The sequence below is a fragment of the Sylvia atricapilla genome, chromosome 7, assembly GCF_009819655.1.
Source record: "Sylvia atricapilla isolate bSylAtr1 chromosome 7, bSylAtr1.pri, whole genome shotgun sequence".
Lineage (NCBI taxonomy): Eukaryota > Metazoa > Chordata > Aves > Passeriformes > Sylviidae > Sylvia > Sylvia atricapilla.
Window position 1 is genome coordinate 1,439,876 of NC_089146.1, and position 17,504 is coordinate 1,457,379.

Consider the following 17,504-nt stretch of genomic DNA (forward strand, 5'->3'; position numbering starts at 1 on the left):
AGATTTCACACTCCCTGAATGAGGTTAATTCATTAGTTACATTTGTTTCAAAGCCTCTTGAGCAATCTAATCACTCTGTAATAGTAACTGACTGACCCAAATATTACCCAGTAAAATAACAGAATTTCATCCCAATTTGTTAGGAGAGGAAGTTTAACCTATTTAAGTTTTTATATTCACTGAAAACTACGGTGAAGGTAATTCAGGAAAACTTGATGTTTCCATATCTGTTTTTCATATGGGTTTGCAATCTTTATGGCAAAATATTGCCAGTATTAGCAGGCACAAAGATACATCTCTAACACTCAGTCTCCTGGGTTTTTCCAGACACTCCCTGCCTATTAAACAAAACACTCCTCACACCAACAGTAATTCCAGGAACAGCCAGGCTTTAAGAACGTGAACAGACACAGAAACAGTCCCAGTCAAGCGAAATGTTGCTTCCAACCATCAGCTAAGATTTCTCTTATAACTTCTCTGGGATGGTGCAGGAGTCCTTATGTTCTCAGTTTTTTTCAGTTAATCCCTTTCCTGTTAGGTCTGCAAACGAGTCCCTGTGTCAAGCTGTCTGTGATGTTTAATTTATGCTAAATTCAGGCGTAGATCAGGATAGGATGCTTGAACACTTTTTAAACTTCCTTTTCCCTCCAATCAACATTTCAGCTGCTGGATTAGTAACTAAAAGCTAGTGCTGCCTAATTCCTGTTTCAGCAACCAGGAAAGGTCCTCCACATCCCAACAAAGCATTAGGGGAAGGTACAGGCAGGGTTTAAATGAAATTCCACGAGAGTTCTCCATTTCCAGGACCTGTGCATCAACATCACCTGAACGGCTCATGAACCCCGCCTGCAACATCTCCTTTGTGCAGTCCTTTTTCCATGAAGGTGGAGGTGTCAGGCTCAGGTCCAAAAGCAGAATGCCACTGTCCCTATGCCTTAAGTCCAAGCGCATCAATTGTGACTCGCCGAAACTCTTTGCTATGCTTTCTGCAGGGTTTGGTGGACAGACTGGGAATAGCACCGAGTGGATAAGCCCTGTCATGTGACGGGAGATAGACTGCACTGTTTGAGAGGGTGATTCAGCGCTGCTTCCCTTTTAATGACACCTCCAGGAACAAGGCACCAAGAGCCGAGGGAAACCATCCAGACTGCCTTTCTGTAGGCAGGGCAGCGAGTGGATTTGCCAGATGGGGAGGAGGAGGAAGCCAGCACAGATGGAATTTTGTTGGAGACCTAAGCACAGAACCAGATGCGTGGGAGAGCGGTGGGAAGCTTCCCCCCTGGCAAGCTTTCACCCTCAGAAAGGAAAACCAGTGCCAGAAGGGTGACCCACACTGGGACCACTCTGTCTGCTTCACAGCCCGTCAGCCTCTCCATACTTGTAAAACTGAGTTTCACGACCTCCCCGGATGAGCACTTCATCTTGCCTCTGACAAAACCAGCCCCAAAAAAAGCCGTGAAGTGCCCACATTACCCCTGCTCCCAGGCCAAGGAAAAGCAAGCCTCAGTTCCTCACTGCTCACAGCAGAGCTGCCCAAGTCATCCTCTGCCAGCTCACATTAAAGGCTGGTGGAACACTTCGGATGCCAGACCTTCCAGAACAGAGGCTGAGAGCTAAGAGAGGTATCCAACATCTCTCTGTGCACCACTAGCAGCATTTCAGCCCAATCTCAGCTGCCAGCACAAGCAAAATATCACTTATTTTTAAGGACTTCTTACAAGAAAAATCTATGTAAGCTGCAACAGTGGCTTACATTTTGCTGTGATTTTACAAAGCTTACACGAAAGCTATTATGTAGTAAAAAAATCAGGGGTAGCAAAGGTTTCACAGGAGGACTACAGATGAAAATATTACAAAAAATATGATATCAGCACGGGTTTTTAATGTTTCAATTATTTGTATGCAGTAGTTGCATTCATTTACAGCTGAGACTACTCTGGGAGTTGTTTTCCATGAATTTTAGAGCTGGAAGAACACAAAGCATATGGCAGCAGTGGAAACAATCAGCCCCACATACAGCAGAGGCTGTTGCCTGACTCTTGGCTCTGCTGCTTGTTTTGGCATTTTCTGAAACACAAGTAATGTGAGGTAGTGCCTCTGCTCCAGATCAGGATAGAGGGAGGAAAAGGGGAGAATTACAGCTTTCCTCCAGATTTCTACATACATGTAGCTTATTCAAACAGTTTAAGGTAAATGAAAGCAAAAATCCTCTTATGTTTCACAAATTTTATCAGCATCATTGATGTCCTGAGTGGCACTCACTAGTGGAAACAGGGACTGTATTCTTTCTGCCTCTTTAAATTTTTTCTTTATCCACCCAAGAATTTTCTCCTAGGATTAGAAAATGAAAATGAGAAAGCTGATAAAAATGAGACCAATTTCTGCTGAGAAGGAAGAGGGAAGAAGATAAAGGTATCCATGACCTTTATCCTCCTGAACTGTTCAGATGAGTAGAAGACAACTCTTGCAGCAGACATCAACCATGCTGAGTAAGCTTCAGTCCCAGCAGCATCTGAAAACACAGTCTCATATCACAGCTTGATTTGTTGCCTCTATAGGTTTTTTTTTTTTTTTTTTTTTTTTTTTTTTTTTATTGATGTAAACCATCACATCAAGAGTGGTTTGTGTTGGAAGGGACTTAAAGCTCATCTCATTCTAGATCCAGGCAAGAGCTCTATACCCACATTATATAAAGACATTTTGGGGAGGGGAGAATTATTGGAATTACTCTCTTTTTTCTGGGGTTATGTCAGTGGCTTATGTCAGTAGAATGGATAGATACAGTTTTCTGGCAGCTATCCTATACCAAGTTGTCCTTATACTGTTTCCTATATCAAAGTTTCTCCATGTTTCACAGCTTTGGAGTTTAAATCCATAGAATATCGATCCTAAAAATGGATTAATTAAGGTCACTGGCTGAGAGTGCACAGCTGGCTTGCAATTGATATTGCAAATAACCCTGTTCATGCAATGCCAACAGTGCTTCATTACTCCATGAGATAAGTATTTCTGACAAGCCATAGAGTTATAGGATAGTTTCAGTTGGAAGGAAAATTAAGGATCATCCAATTCCACACCCTGCCACGGCCAGGGACACCTTCCACTGGCCCAGGTTGCTCCAAGCCCCGTCCAACGTGGCCTGGGACACTTCCAGGGATGAGGCTGACATTCCAGGCGCCAATGGCGCGCTTTGGGCACAAATCTCCCACTTTCATCACCTTCAGGGCTCCCGCGGCCGCGGGGGCCAGGCTCACGGTGAGGGGCTCCGTCCTTCCCTGCGGAGTGACCGCTGCCGAGCGGTGGCGGCCGCGATGTCCCCTGAGGGAGCGCGGAGCGCCGCCAGCCCGCCCCTCCCTCAGCGCCTCCCCCCGGGACTACACTTCCCAGCGTGCCCGGGGGCGGGGCAGTGCGGGGCCTGCGCGGTGACGTCACAGGGAGGGGGCGTGGCCCGCGCCAGCGTGAAGCGGGGCGAGCGGAGAAGGACGCGGGGCGAGCGCGCGGGAGGGCGCGAGGCCGCGGCGGGGCCCCGGCCATTGGCTGTGGCGGGGGCGCGCGCGTGCGGGGGGGGGCCGGCCATCGGCCGGGGGGCGGCGGTGTCTGGAGCGGGACCGGCGCCGGGAGCCGTGAGGGGCTGAGGAGGCGGCGAGAGCGGCACCGCCAGCAGGACCGCGACCGCGACCGGGTCCTTCCTCCCTCCCTCCATGGGGCCGGGGGCGGCCCTGCCCCGCCCCGCTGCCGCCGTCGTGAAGTGACAGCGCGCCGCGAGGCCGAGGCGCTGCTGCCGGCCCGGCACGGGGCGGGGGGGTGTCCGGTGAGTGAGGCGGCGGCGGCGGCCAGGGCTCGCCCCCGCCGCCGCCCGGGGGTCTCAGCGTGAAGGGGCCGGAGCGGAGCGGCCGCGCCATGAACTACCAGCAGCAGCTGGCGAACTCGGCAGCCATCCGGGCCGAGATCCAGCGCTTCGAGTCGGTGCACCCCAACATCTACTCCATCTACGAGCTGCTGGAGCGGGTGGAAGAGCCCGTGCTGCAGAACCAGATCCGCGAGCATGTCATCGCCATCGAAGGTGAGACGGCGGCCCCGGCACGGCGGGGAGAGGGAGCGAGTGGCCAAAGGTGCCCCAAAACCTCCTCAGCCCGTGGCCCTGTGCTCCCCAGAAAGCTTCCCTAGCTCATGGCGCTGCGCCCCCAAAACCTCCCCCAGCCCACGCCTCTGCTTCTTCGCACCAAACCTCCGCCAGTCCTGTTCTCTGTCTCAAGCCTCCCAAGCGCATGGCTCTGTTTATCCCCCCTCCCCAAACCTCCCCCAGCCCATGGCTCTGTTTATCCCCCCTCCCCAAACCTCCCCCAGCCCATGGCTCTGTTTATCCCCCCTCCCCAAACCTCCCCCAGCCCATGGCTCTGTTTATCCCCCCTCCCCAAACCTCCCCCAGCCCATGGCTCCGTTTTTCCCCCCTCCCCAAACGTCCCCCAGCCCATGGCTCCGTTTATCCCCTCTCCAGAGCTCCCCCAGAGCTCCCCCGGCCCATGGCTCCGTTTATCCCCTCTCCAGAGCTCCCCCAGCCCATGGCTCCGTTTATCCCCTCTCCAGAGCTCCCCCAGCCCGTGGCTCTGTTTATCCCCTCTCCAGAGCTCCCCCAGCCCATGGCTCCGTTTATCCCCCCTCCAGAGCTCCCCCAGCCCATGGCTCTGTTTCTTACCCCTCGCTCCCTGCTTCGCCGCCCCGTTAATATCCCTGTCCTCGCCGTCCCGCCTTCCCCCTGGCCCTGCTCGCCCCAGCCCATGGTCCTGCTGCCCCCTGCCCCCTTCCGTGTCCCCCAGCCCTTGGGAGCAGCCGCCTCCCCGCTCGGGGCTGCCTGCCCTTCCTCCGCCCCTCGTGGCTGGCGTTTTCGGGGAGCCGGAGGTGTTCCGGCTTGGTCCCCATCATTTCCTCGGCGCTGAATGCCCCGGGTGGCCCCTTTGTGGGGATCTGTGGGGTTTGGAAGTTGTTTTGCTACTCGTCCGCAGCTGCTGTGCGGGAGAGCAGCGAGCTCTTTCGGACTGGGGTACGGTGGGAAGGATGATGCTCGTTTTGCCTGCAGAAGGGCTCGGGAAGATGAAATTTTCTTCGGCGCTCCCCGCAGCATGTGATGGAGACAGTGTGGGCTGTGGTTTGGTGGTGTGAAGTGGGTGAGCAAGACGCGCGGCTGGGTTATGGAGCGGTAGTGTGTCTGTGCAGTAGTGTAAAAACAGGTCGGGAGGCAAGATGGAGATAACAGCCCTCTGAGCTTAGATTTATGTGTATCTATCCCCGCAGGAGCACTACAGAGGCTTGAACTGCTTAGGATGCACAAAATAAGGAGAGAAATCACCAGCGTAGGGAAGTCTGCAGATATTTTTTCTTAACTGTGGTGGAGTTAAAAAGAGCAAACAGTATTGGCTAGGAATATGTATTTTGTGGAGAAATTTATGACTTATTTTGTGTGATAACTTGCTGAGCTTCAAGTGGTGTGCTTTTTCGACTGAAGTATCCTGTCGCTGTTCTGAAGGGATTCAGGGTAGCAGAGTGTGGTGGACAGCAGTGAAATAGGGCTGCTTAAAACCATCTTGTGTTGGTGGCCTAGCTGTTCTTTAAATGGTATGTAATCAAAAAGTCCCGATGGAGAAGCTGCTATTGAGATTGTTGCCTGAAAGATTTATTTGTGTGCCTCTTGAGCAGTGGAGCTTGAATAGACAGACATCATGGTTTTTGCAGTTAACATTTTGGGTTTAGTGTGTTGTGTGGCGAGGCAGGGAGGCTGGCGGTGACTGTCACTTATTACAGAGCAGTCCCTAACTCAGTATCTACATCTGACCAAGCGTGTGGTAGAGATCTGTGCATATTCTCTGTTGTTTTAGTCACTACTGAGATTATGGTGTGGGGCTGTCCCCTACTGAGGGTACTTTGCCTTTTCTTTCCTCTCCTGGGGAGTTTCAAACTTACTGATGGATCTGGTGGGAAAACTCTGGCTCGATCACGGTCCCTTTGTCCGTGCTGCCGGTGTTTGGATTTCTGCGGGATAGATGGATGCCTTCAGCAGAGCATTTTTTCAAGTGGTAATTAATACACGTTTACGTGGTATAAATATGTTTCCGAATAAGATGCTTGGGCTGTAGTGCTATGGCAAGACTGTGTGGAAGTGGGAGGAGGATGTGAAGCGCTGGATGTAGTTATCTTCTTAGCATGTGACTTGTGTTAGTCTTTTCATGTATTAATGATTTCTGTTACCTAACTGTGGCTCAGCTCATTTGTCAATCACAAAGACTTAAAAACCAAAATAGCAGTCTAAAAAACATGTTTCAAAAGCTGAGAGGATGAGTAAAACCTTCACAGATAATTTGCTAACTTTTATTGGACACTGAGTCATGAGAGCAGTAGCTCTGATTGATGGGAACGATTTATCTAGAAAAGGAGTGTATTGTATGTCTTCTGAGGGCTCTTCAACTAGCTCTTAAATATTTAAAAATTGAATAGTTGAAGAGTTAGAGATAAAACAACTCCTCACTCCTTTAGATTACAGCTCCACCAGGCTGTATCGTTAGTAAGCCTCTTTCTCACTGATAGTGGCTTTTATATCCATGTGGTAGTGCCCTGTGTTGCCCGTAGGAAAAGCAGACGTTTGGCTTGTGGTGGTTGCCTTCCAATTTTGCCGCAAAGAGTTGAGTGTTGTACTGATACTCCCCAAATCACAAAATCTTTTAACCTCAGGATACCTGAGGTTCATGACAGGAATTGTGATGTGGTTGGCACGCGGCTGCTGTGAGAAAATATGAAGTAACTTCCCGGAAGAGTTTCTTCCACTGCACGGAGAACTGCACCCCGTAAAGAGAAGAGTATAAACAACTTAGTTCAGGCGGCTTTAAACATGACCTCCAGCCAACATGTGCTCCTTGAACAGCTTCTTTAGTACTCTCCTGCTCGAGAGAGGTTTGACAGCTCTGGAGAAGAACATGCTTGGAATCTTAAGCAATTTGGAACTTTCAGTGAAGTCGAGCTGCTGTTACTGATTCCTAGAATTTTCTTTGCTACGTAGAGTGGCACTGTCTTTCCAGCACTTCAGATTTTATTGGCAGTGTAAACCCTCTTTCTTTTTACATTTGGAATTATTCTTACCCTTGGAGTTTATAGGAGTGTCTAGGCATACTCGCTAGACTAAAAACTGTTGAAAAAATCTGGAATTCAAACTCCCCTTTCTGCAGTAGTGGTTTATATTTAAGAGTGCTATCTAATATGAAGAGAGCAAGTGCTAAACTGGGTCATAAATTGATTTGTCCATACTTTTTGCACAGAGATTTCTTGCCTTGTGTTATTCTAAATTACATGTGATACTAGATAAAACAGCTCTGGGTGATAGTGCTTCGTTAGTTTTTCCTCAGTGGATAAAGATGCCAAAATAAAAGTGGGCTGCTTCCAGGTTCTTGCATGTCTCAGAGTTGCAGTCAGCACTTCAAAAGCATACACTTCTGTCCTGTGTTTTTTGTAGGAAATTCTTGTTAAATAGCCCGTCAGTTTTACAGTTACTTAAATGGTTATAGTAGTTTAATAACAGTGTAATTAATATTATTAGTCGGTTACACAGACTTTACTGTAGTAAAATCTGCCTTCCCATGTTCTGTAGTTCACAGCATCGCTGCTTAATCAACATTAAACATTTCTTACATCAAGTATGTTGTGTGCTTAGAAACAGGGAGAGAAAATATGAATTGCCTTCAGTGATCTTTAGGTTACTGAAAATATCATGTGGTGATCTGCAAGGGGAGGTAAAAGCTGAATATGTCAGTTCCAGTTTCTCACCATCCAGGCTGAGACTAGCACTATATTTTTATAAACTTTAGCAAGACGGAAAACCAAGGAAAGATGGTGAAATACTTAATTTTTAATCCTTCATGAAGAGACTTTAAAACGCTTTAGCCAAGGTGATGTACACATTATTAGTAATCTATAAAAACACTGATATACTTAGTACTAACCTGCAGATGCAGCAGGTGTTGAGCATCTCAAGTAGTTTTTATTTATTTAAGGGGAAATTATTGCTTTAATTGGTAAGAGTGCCATACCCAGACATCATGTAGGTATGAATTGCTGTGTTCCCAGAGCATTTTGTGATCTTTACTCTAGTTTTTCCGTTAAAGATAAAATTTAAAAAAGCATGTCATAAATGCTAGTTTTAGGTTCGAAATGATGAGCATTAAGTGATTATCAGGAAATAATCTAAGTCATAGGGAAAATATGAGATTGTACATTTGGAAATAAGTTGCTCAGGACAGCTCAAAGATGCCCTGGGAAGCGTGAGAGTGGGAGAAAATGGGAGAAGGTGCAAACTTTATTTTTTTTTCCTTCCGATCACTTTTGAAAGTACTGTTTCCTGAAAAAAAAGTAATTTAAGGTGTAGCTAAAACTCTTGAAGTAGAGGAGCCTTAGAGGTATCTAATTGTTGTGGCTCTCCAGTTTTGCAGCCTCTTGAATGCTGGTATTGAGTATGTTGAGGACAATGTTACAGGAGGAGTTGTACTCAGTCTTGGAGTTGAGGCAGCAATAGTGTCTTAAAACTGCTGCTGCTGTTCAAGGCTGAGGCAAGCTACTTGAAAAATGCATGTGCTGTCAAAGCATTGTTTTCTCTGGGGAAATGCAAGGCTACAACTGTTCAAGGCCAGCTTAGACAGGGCTTGGAGCAACCTGGCATGGTGGAAGGTGTCTTCACCCACGGCAGAGGGTGCGATTAGATGAGCTTTAAGGTTGCTTCCAACCCAGACCATTGTAGGGTTCTTGTTATATTATTTCAATACATCAAAGGAATGATGGCGTAGTTCAGACATTTAGGCTTCACTGACCCAAGCTGAAGAAATCCCCAGATATCACATAAGACAATTGCATCTTAAAACCATCATAGCAGTTGGCCTCTTTGAGCTTTTGTTACATTTGCATCTTGGAATTGTAGCTCAAACTATGTCATTTGACAGGATCAATCAGATTCTCCAAACAGCCATCAGATTTCTGGGTGAGCACAACAGAGCATGGGAATGTGCTATTGTTTTTGGTTTGCTGGGGGATTAAATCTAGGTGACTCAGGCACGGAGAATCTGCCCACATAGCTGGTGAGTAAGTGTATCCAGGTAAATTCTGAGCTTGCATGAACACAGTAAGTGACTGGGGTGAGGATTGTTTCCTGTAACAGCCAGGGCAGCATGTTGGGGACAAGTCTCTCAATGCCCTTTTTTGCTGATTGTGCATGTGCACCTTTGTGCCCTGAGCTGTTAACCTGGCTCAGAGGAAACATACCGAGGGTGGGCAGGCCCTGGCACAGGGTGCCCAGAGCAGCTGTGGCTGCTCCATCCCTGGAAGTGTCCCAGGCCAGGTTGGGCACTGGGGCTTGGAGCAGCCTGGGATAGGGGAGGTGTCCTTCCCATGGCAGGGGGTGGAATTGGGTGATCTTGAAGGTCCCTTCCAAACCAAACCATCCTGCGATCTGCTCTTATTGTTTTGTGCTCCTCCACTGGGAAGTGTATTCACCTCCACTGATGAAATGTAGTGCATGTTTTGCTGTTAGTGTGGCTCGTATGCAAATGGAAAGATATTTCTTTTTAATGTGGAAGATGGCAGACTCCAGTATGTGGGTAAGCAAAAAGATTCAAATGCTTGGTATTAACTGTACTTGCATGGTAAACTAAAAGCTAGGTTTGATACTTGTCTCTGAAGTTCCTGGAATGTCTTATTCTGGCTTTAAATTATATGCTTCACTGCTATTCTCTGCAAAAGCTGCATGATTAAATTTCAGATGCTTTTGAGCAAGCGCAGAAGAGTTACAGATCAAGAGGAAAGCCTTAAACCATTAACTTGTGAGGATAACTTCTTTCCCTGGGGCAAGAAAGGAGACCTGCTGTGGATCAGCTGATGTTGATAGTGCAGATGTGCTGTGAGGCTTTAGAGTTTTCAGGGAGCGTGCCGGCCTTCTCCCACCGTTTGCTTTGGGGGATTAGTTGAAAGCAGCAGGCAATAATGCTGATACAAGAGTTCGTGCTGCTGTGTATACATATCACTGTTTTTATTTCTGTTTAAATTGGCAAATGAGTCCTACTGTCTAAGAGGGGGCACTCAGCAGTGCAGCGGATAGGAGGTTGGATTTGCTTTTGCTCAACTCAGGCACTTGGGAAAAGGAAGCACTTTGGAAGGGGTTGCTGCGTTTGTGTTCTGCATTGTCCTGAGCAGTAACAAAATGGCAATTGTTTCTGAAAAGGGACATCGGTGCTCAAGCTAAGTGTCTTCACAAGACTTATTTTCCCGTTAGGAAGGTGCTTCTTCTCCAGCACTTGAAGTAGCTGTGGTCTTAGCCTTAACCTTGCCTCCTGAAGGAATAGGTTTGTGTCTTTGATCATGCTGGGAAAACTGAGGTAGGGATATGAGGTATGTCATTAATTTCTAATATTTAAGGGATGCACTTACAGCTGTCGGGCTGCAGTATGTTTGTAAGTGAAATTAAAAAATCCCACATTGTTTTTTGCTAGTGAGAGAGGCTTGGAGTAGTGCCAGGCAGTTGAACAACTCCCCAGACTTCAGGAATGCTCTGTTCTCTACTGCGTCACCACTGGCATTGGTTTTGTCCTTACCAATAAGCAAGGTGAATGATAGTGTTGATATTTTTGGCAAATCTTTGAAGAAAAGGTAATATAAGCTCCAAAAAACCCTCAGAACTCAGTTGTATCTCAACTGTGTGACCTTTTGCTGACAGTGCATTTCAAACATCCCTTTCTGCAACTGTTAGTTTTTATGTGAAGGGTTTTCTGTGTGACCTTCGAACACACAGCTTTACAGCAGTTGTGGAACAAATCCAAAATGATTGCTTAGTAATCTACAGTGGATAAACTTTTCTGTTCTGAGACAGCAAGTGGTATATTCAATGGTTTTGATAATCCTAATGTCTGTGGGAATAAGAGATTTGTTTTCTGTTATATTAGTTTTTGTCCTTGACTGGCTTCAAGCAGTGTTTGTACTTTGTGTCACCTGTTCTGAGGGAGAGCTGTGGCTCAGCTTCTCTTTTGTGTTCCTGCCTGTCCTCACACCATGAAATAGAGCAAAGACAGTGCCAGATGTGGACAAGTTGGGATGCTGCTGATTTCTGATCTAAAGACTTCTGTGACTTCTATACCAATTGAGATTGAAAAGGAAGGTGATTTTAACTTAGTATTTCCTTGTAAGGAGAGACTTTTCAACTACTTCCTAGTAGTTTTGGATCTGAAGTTAGTTGCAGTTAATTTGTGCTTCTCTTGTAATTGTGCTAGGGTTATAAATGCAGCATAAATCTCGTGATCCATGTTAGGAATAAGGTAACATCTCACTTAGATGTATTTTGACCACCAGCAATCTGTCATTTCTTAGAAAGTTCGTGTTAAATTTTGATTCCAAGGTGGAAACAGTGAGGATGTCAAGTTTCCTTGGTGGTAGTGAGTCTGTTGTGGGCAGCTGGCAATTCCAAAGCCCTCTGGAAGTATTTAACATTTTTTTTTCTTAGGTAGGTGGAAGCAGATGTGTTACTTAATCAGTATGTGCACATTCAGGCTCATTAATGCAATTTCAGGATCCTGACTAATCTATTTGGAGCCTGCATAGTGGTACAGATGACAGGGTGTGAAGATAGTGGTGAATTTCCAAACCAGAGAATGACTTGTTCTTTCACTTTTCTTTCTTATTGCTTAAATAAGCTTCAGTTAACCACTTCAGGAAGCCAGAACTAAAACACAGGGTTGATCTGTGTGAAAGATGTAATTTCAGTGTTCCCTTTGTAGCTTCACTAGTTTACATAGTTGGATAATGAATGTAAACCCAATGATGAGACAGTTACTTTGTTTGGTAATTTTGTCTTTTATCCCAAAGGAAAATACAGACAAGCAAAGGGACTCTGAGGAAGACTGGAATTGAATCTATAGCTTAGGGTATATTGCTTTGTGTTTGTCTGTGAGAAGCTTACATTTTTCAATTTTTTTTCATCATTTTTAAAGGGATTGAGGAACTGTTTATAGCTTAGACCAAATCAATGCTCAACACGACTTAACTCCAAACCTCGACTTGATCTTGGTAGTGCTTACATTTTCTATTAAACTAAACCACAGATGTTGTTCCTTTTAGTAAATTTCCTGTTAATTTTACCGCTGTCTCTATAATTTACGACTGTCTTTTTCAGTACCATAACCAGGAGGAATGACACAGCCAGTCACTGTTGCAGGATTTTGTAGCATCAGTACTCGGTGGTCATACAGATACAGTAGGTTCGAATGTGAGAGATCCTTATCTTTGTTTGAGCTTCTCATGCTCAGGAGAGCAGCCAGGACGTCTGTCTTTTAGGTATCACAGCAACTGAGCTCTCCAGAGGAAATATGCTAAAAGCATGGCACTGGGATGCCCAGACAGCAATCATTCAAATGGATCCTATTTAACCTGCAAGCGCTGGTGTGTCTGAGTTAACGCCTTGTGTGCCAGGAGCTCTTTGCATCACTTGGGCAGCATCCCAGCTCAGGTGCCTGGCATGTGAATTTGGAGATGGCCAGTGTGTGGATAAATGAGGAATTTTGGGCCTGGTTAGAATAATCTTGGGAGTGAAGGTTTTAGTGTACATGTTGAAGGCATTTTACTTCTGTTTTTCTTCTTTTCCCTCAATTTCTCCCCAGTATCTGTGGAACCCTTTGTTACAGCATCTCTAATAGCACGAAGCTGTGTTGGGGATGTCTAGGCTGGATTTTAGGATAAGGTTCTTCCCCCAGAGGGTGCTGGGCGTTGCCCAGGCTGCCAGAGCTCCAGGAGCCTTTGGACAATGCTCTCAGGGATGCACAGGGTGGGGTTATTGGGGTGTCTGTGCAGGGCCAGGGCTTGGATCAATGATCCTTGTGGGTCAGGATTATTCCAGCTCAGGAGATTCTGTGGTTCAGGAGGGTGACCTTGCTGTGCAAGATCAGACAGTGTTTTGATAGCTGCTGTTTTTCATCCGGCAGTGAATTTCCTCAATGGTTTGCCAGCCAAACTCAGGAAAATGCTCCGTAACTAGGGAGGTGAGGAAGGAGAATGAAATGTCTAAGGCTGTGAATGGATTGATAAACATGAAGTTGAAATCCGTGTCCAGGTCCAGGAAACAGTCTTAAGTAGGCTTGCCCAGAAACTTAGAGTTTCAAACCCAGGTAGTTTTAGAGCTATGTAAATGCATTATAGAAAGGATCTATGAGTGTTCTCAAAGCATAAAAAGGATTGTGGCTTTGCAGTTCAAATCTGCTGCTTTGAGCTAGGTTAGCAGGTGCAAATTGATGGAATGGTTCCTTTCCCCACCCGCTTTCTACACTGTTACAGCCAGGATTACTCATTCAATGAAATTTCTTGAGGTGGCCTGAATGTTAATAGTAATTTTCATGTCTTGAAGGCAAAAATCAGGTCATCCCTCAGCCTTTCTATGGCAGCTGTAGCACACAAATGCAGCCAAGAAATCCATAAAGCCAACTTAGAGCAGTAGGAGCCAGTGGCACTTCTTGTCATAGACTTGGCCTAGGAAATTACCTGTGCTGCTTTCTAAAAGTTGCTGTGACTGCAGAGTGAAAGGATCTCTTGGAAACTTATTTCATCCATATAGTAATGCTGGAATACTAAGAACGAGAAATTGAACTGCTGTTGGATTCTTAGGTTTGAATGTGTCTTTTCTTTTGTAAATTTTACGTAATGGTCTGAGTCAGGCTTCAGTGACTGAGTTCTTCCTGATGTGGGAAGATAAAACATTAACTAATATTAGGTCACAGTAAACTTACAGCCATTGTACTGATCGTGGATAGGCCTGGTAGGTGTTTATATTTTTAGGTAGGGTGGCATGGCATGACAAATTTGGCCTGATAAAAAATAATCAAAAGTCAGAGATGGGAGCTTACTGTCACTGAAGTGACATACAGCTTAATATCTGCTGCTGTAGGTGCTGTGGGAGGCAGGTTATAAAGCAGGTATGGAGAGAGAGAGAGAAAGATGAGCTGTGTATCTCTGATTTGGATCACTGTTTAGCACTAAAACTAGAATGATAGCTCAGAAAGTCTTAACAGATGCGGGTATTTGATTGTGAGGATTCCGCTAATAAAAATCATTATGTTATGAATTGTTATGAATTATTATGAAAAATGTTATGAATTGCACTGTCTCTGTTTCTGGCCAGAAGGTGTTATTGGTTGTGCTGCCAAGGGTACAATTGTCAACTATCGAAGCTAATAAATAATGACGATGAAGGAAAATAATGTACCATTGCTGTCATAAACATAAAATCAATGATGTAGCGGAGTTTAAAAGTGCTTTTGTAGTGAAGCTTTGTTCGTATTTCCAATACATGCTAAAGAATTAATAGGATTATTTTCTTTCTACTGTGAATAAATAGTTTTATTCACAGTAGAGTAATAGTTTTCCTTCATAAAATTAGTTTTGGATTGCTATTCAAGCTTGGGATTGAAAAATCTCTGTGGGTTCCTGGGCCAGCCTCTGAGCCCCTGCACAGGGTGGTCACATGAATGATGGATGATGAAACTGTAAGAATTGACAATTCTGCTGATACGTTCTGAATACAGCAGAAATCTATAGCTGCAGCCTGAGTGCAGGTGGGACCTTGCTGGAGTGGTTTATCACTCTCCTGTGGCAGTTGTGCTACTTGAATGGCAATCTGTAGTTCCACCCTTGGAGCTGAGTAAATGAAAGCAGGGAGGAGCAGAAACAAGCTGAGGAAAACGATTCTTACACCCTGAGGCAACTCGTCCATTTAGTCCCGTTTCATTATTTTTCTCATGCAAAATAAAGAGTCTAATTTTAACCTGCATTAATTAAGCTTCAGAAATGCCTCACCGCTGTGAGGTTGTGGCATTTAATGGCATCTGGACGTACAAGAGTACATGGGTTTGTGGATGGAAGGCTCTGGCTGTTGACTCAGGTGACAATGGGATTGAAGTCGGGTGAGGCACAGCTGGGAAGAGCTGGGTGAACACGCACGTGTGTGACCTCTGAGCGGGGAGGAGGTGTGTGGGTACCTGCGTGCCCGTGGATCCGTGCTCACAGCAGACACCTGCCTTGGTAGCCGCTTAATATCTGAGAAAAGTCGTGTTCTAGCTGAGCTCGGCAGCCCTACGTGGCTTCCAGAAAGACATGACTTCTCTGGGAATATTTTGCTTACTGGAACATCTTGCTTCCCGCATAATAGGATTCAGTCAGAGGCTTGCTGGTTTGATTTATGATGCTAATTGTCGTGCTAGTTGATGTGAACTGCATGTACTAATTGCTCACTTGCTAATCCTCTCCAAATTATCCGACAAAAGCTTTTGGGATGGGAGCATTACATGTTTTTTAAAACTGGTCTACAAATATAAACAATTGGAGGCCCCTGTTTTCCTTCAAATGCCGAATTCAAATGCTGGTCCATTTTAGTCACTCTAATGTTAAAGGGGAAATTCAGTGGCTTTCATGTAGTCTCATTGTTGTTCTTGGTGGGATTTAAACACCAGCTGAAAAAATATTCCAGAACATGCTTTCTCCTACCCCCCTCTTTGAGCTGGAAAATTACCATCGTCTATATGGTAATAATTTTGACGTGGTTTTTATCTGTATGGTGAGGGCAGAATATATATGATACTCCCCTGTGCAGCTTTAGGTAATGGAAAACACGGTGTGCCATTTGAATTGGTGGTGATGTCAGTGCAGCAGAAACTGCAGTGGGAAAACATGAGGAAAATAAAATAGGGATACTCATGCAGTGTTGGGATAATGAAGGTATTTGGGCTGTGGTTCTTGTAAGGGATACGTGCTTTAACTGTTTTACTGTACAAACCAATGAAGTTTAATATAATTCAGAGAGATATTGTATTTCCAGGCTGATAGGGAAAATCCTGATGTTAGATTATGGAATGCAGTGCTCTAAAGAGATGACTTTTTCTTGAATAAGGCAAGAGCTGTTTCAGGAGGGAGCTGATTCTTCAGATTGAGAATTGTACAGGCTGCTCTCTGTGTGCACGGGGAGGATTGCTTTGCTTCTGAAACATATTGGATTAAAGTGAGTGTTTGACAAAATGAACATTAATCTATCTCAAACTTAATATTTCAAGGTGATTTAGACACTTTAATCATATCAAGTTTTCTAATTTGAGCCTGACTGGCTTGCTCTCACAGCAAGCACTGAAATGAGATTACAGACAGCTGAAAGAAATTAGTCAATTTAGAAGCAAAAAGCATTTAAATACAGGTGTTTGGCTGTGATTTGAATAGAGCCTGTCAACAGCAAGAGGCAAATACCTCAGTGACCTAAAAAGTGCAAATATGTCCTTTTAGGGATTACTTGTTGTTAGGTAATGACATGTTATTAAAATTAAAGCTCAAATTTATATCCCTTGATTTGCTAACTAGGCCAATTGCTTTTTAAAAACTCTGTTGATAAATGGAGAAAATGAATTTTGTCAGAATTTGTAGGGACACAGGTAGCTACTGGTGGTGTTTCAGACGATTGTTTTTTAAATTAATATGTAAATAAGGTGATGTACTCAGGCTGAACTAGCTACCTGCTAGAAGCTTGAATACTAATACCATCATTTTGGAAGAAAGCAACACTGGAGTGTTTTAGGAGTTGTCTGGTATTCCTGAATTCCAGTGAAAGGTGCTGTCAGAGGAACCTGTGTTACCATGCAGCGTGGAGACATTTCTCCTCCTTGTCTGACATTCTGCAGCAGGTTTTGTCGTTCTCATGCTGTTCCTCTACTCAGCAGTGGAAGTATTGCCAACTAGGTAAGTGGTGATATTTGGTAAAAGCTGATGAGTGATGCCACATCAGGGAAATGAAATACAGATCCAATTATGAATGGGATTAGATCTTTTTCAAACCAGATCATTGAGGCTGTAAGTGAAAAAACGCCCCAAAAGTCCAAAACAGCAACCTGCTACAAACAGGGATGAACACAGTTGTATAAATCTATGTTCTTCCTGGGTATGAACTGTGTCTGTTATCTCAGCATCTGTCTTTTGTTTGCCTCTGTGAGTTTGATGACATCAATAAAAAGGCTGTTCCTAGCTAGGTATGTCAGCAGAGACAGGACATTTATTGTCCTCAGGGTAATATATTCCCTGGACAGGGATTAAGGTACAGGTTTCACTGGGAATAGTGTGTGGAGAACACTACAGGGGGCCAGAAAAACCCTCTACTACCCTGTGACTCTGTTTGGGTTGCTTTCTGCTAGAATCACTCTTGGGTCCTTAGGCTGTGTGATGGGTCTGCTGTGAGGATCACCTCTGGATTAAGGAAAATTATTATATGTGAGCATAGCAGGCACTTCTTACACATTCAAGTGTTAAAACTAAGATCAAGAACAAGTGCATGGGGCTTGAACTTGAAGATACCTGACTGAAATTCACCTAAAGGTCTAGAAAAGCAGCAGTGATGGCAACAGGATGATATTATGAACTGTCCTCCAGATTTTGTACTGCCAAATTGTTGTTGTATTACCATCCCA

General features: G+C 45.0%; 1 protein-coding gene across 3 annotated transcripts in view; it reads left to right on the plus strand.

Annotated features, from left to right (window-relative positions):
- Window positions 1–3,685: 3,685 nt before the first annotated feature.
- The window catches only part of AGAP1 (ArfGAP with GTPase domain, ankyrin repeat and PH domain 1), a 303,821-nt gene continuing 290,002 nt past the window's right edge, over window positions 3,686–17,504 (plus strand). For all 3 annotated transcript variants that reach the window (XM_066322379.1, XM_066322381.1, XM_066322380.1), the window contains exon 1: window positions 3,686–4,063. In XM_066322379.1, coding sequence (XP_066178476.1) covers window positions 3,901–4,063 — 163 coding nt within the window. In that variant the 5' untranslated portion in view covers window positions 3,686–3,900. The remainder of the gene's footprint in view (window positions 4,064–17,504) is intronic.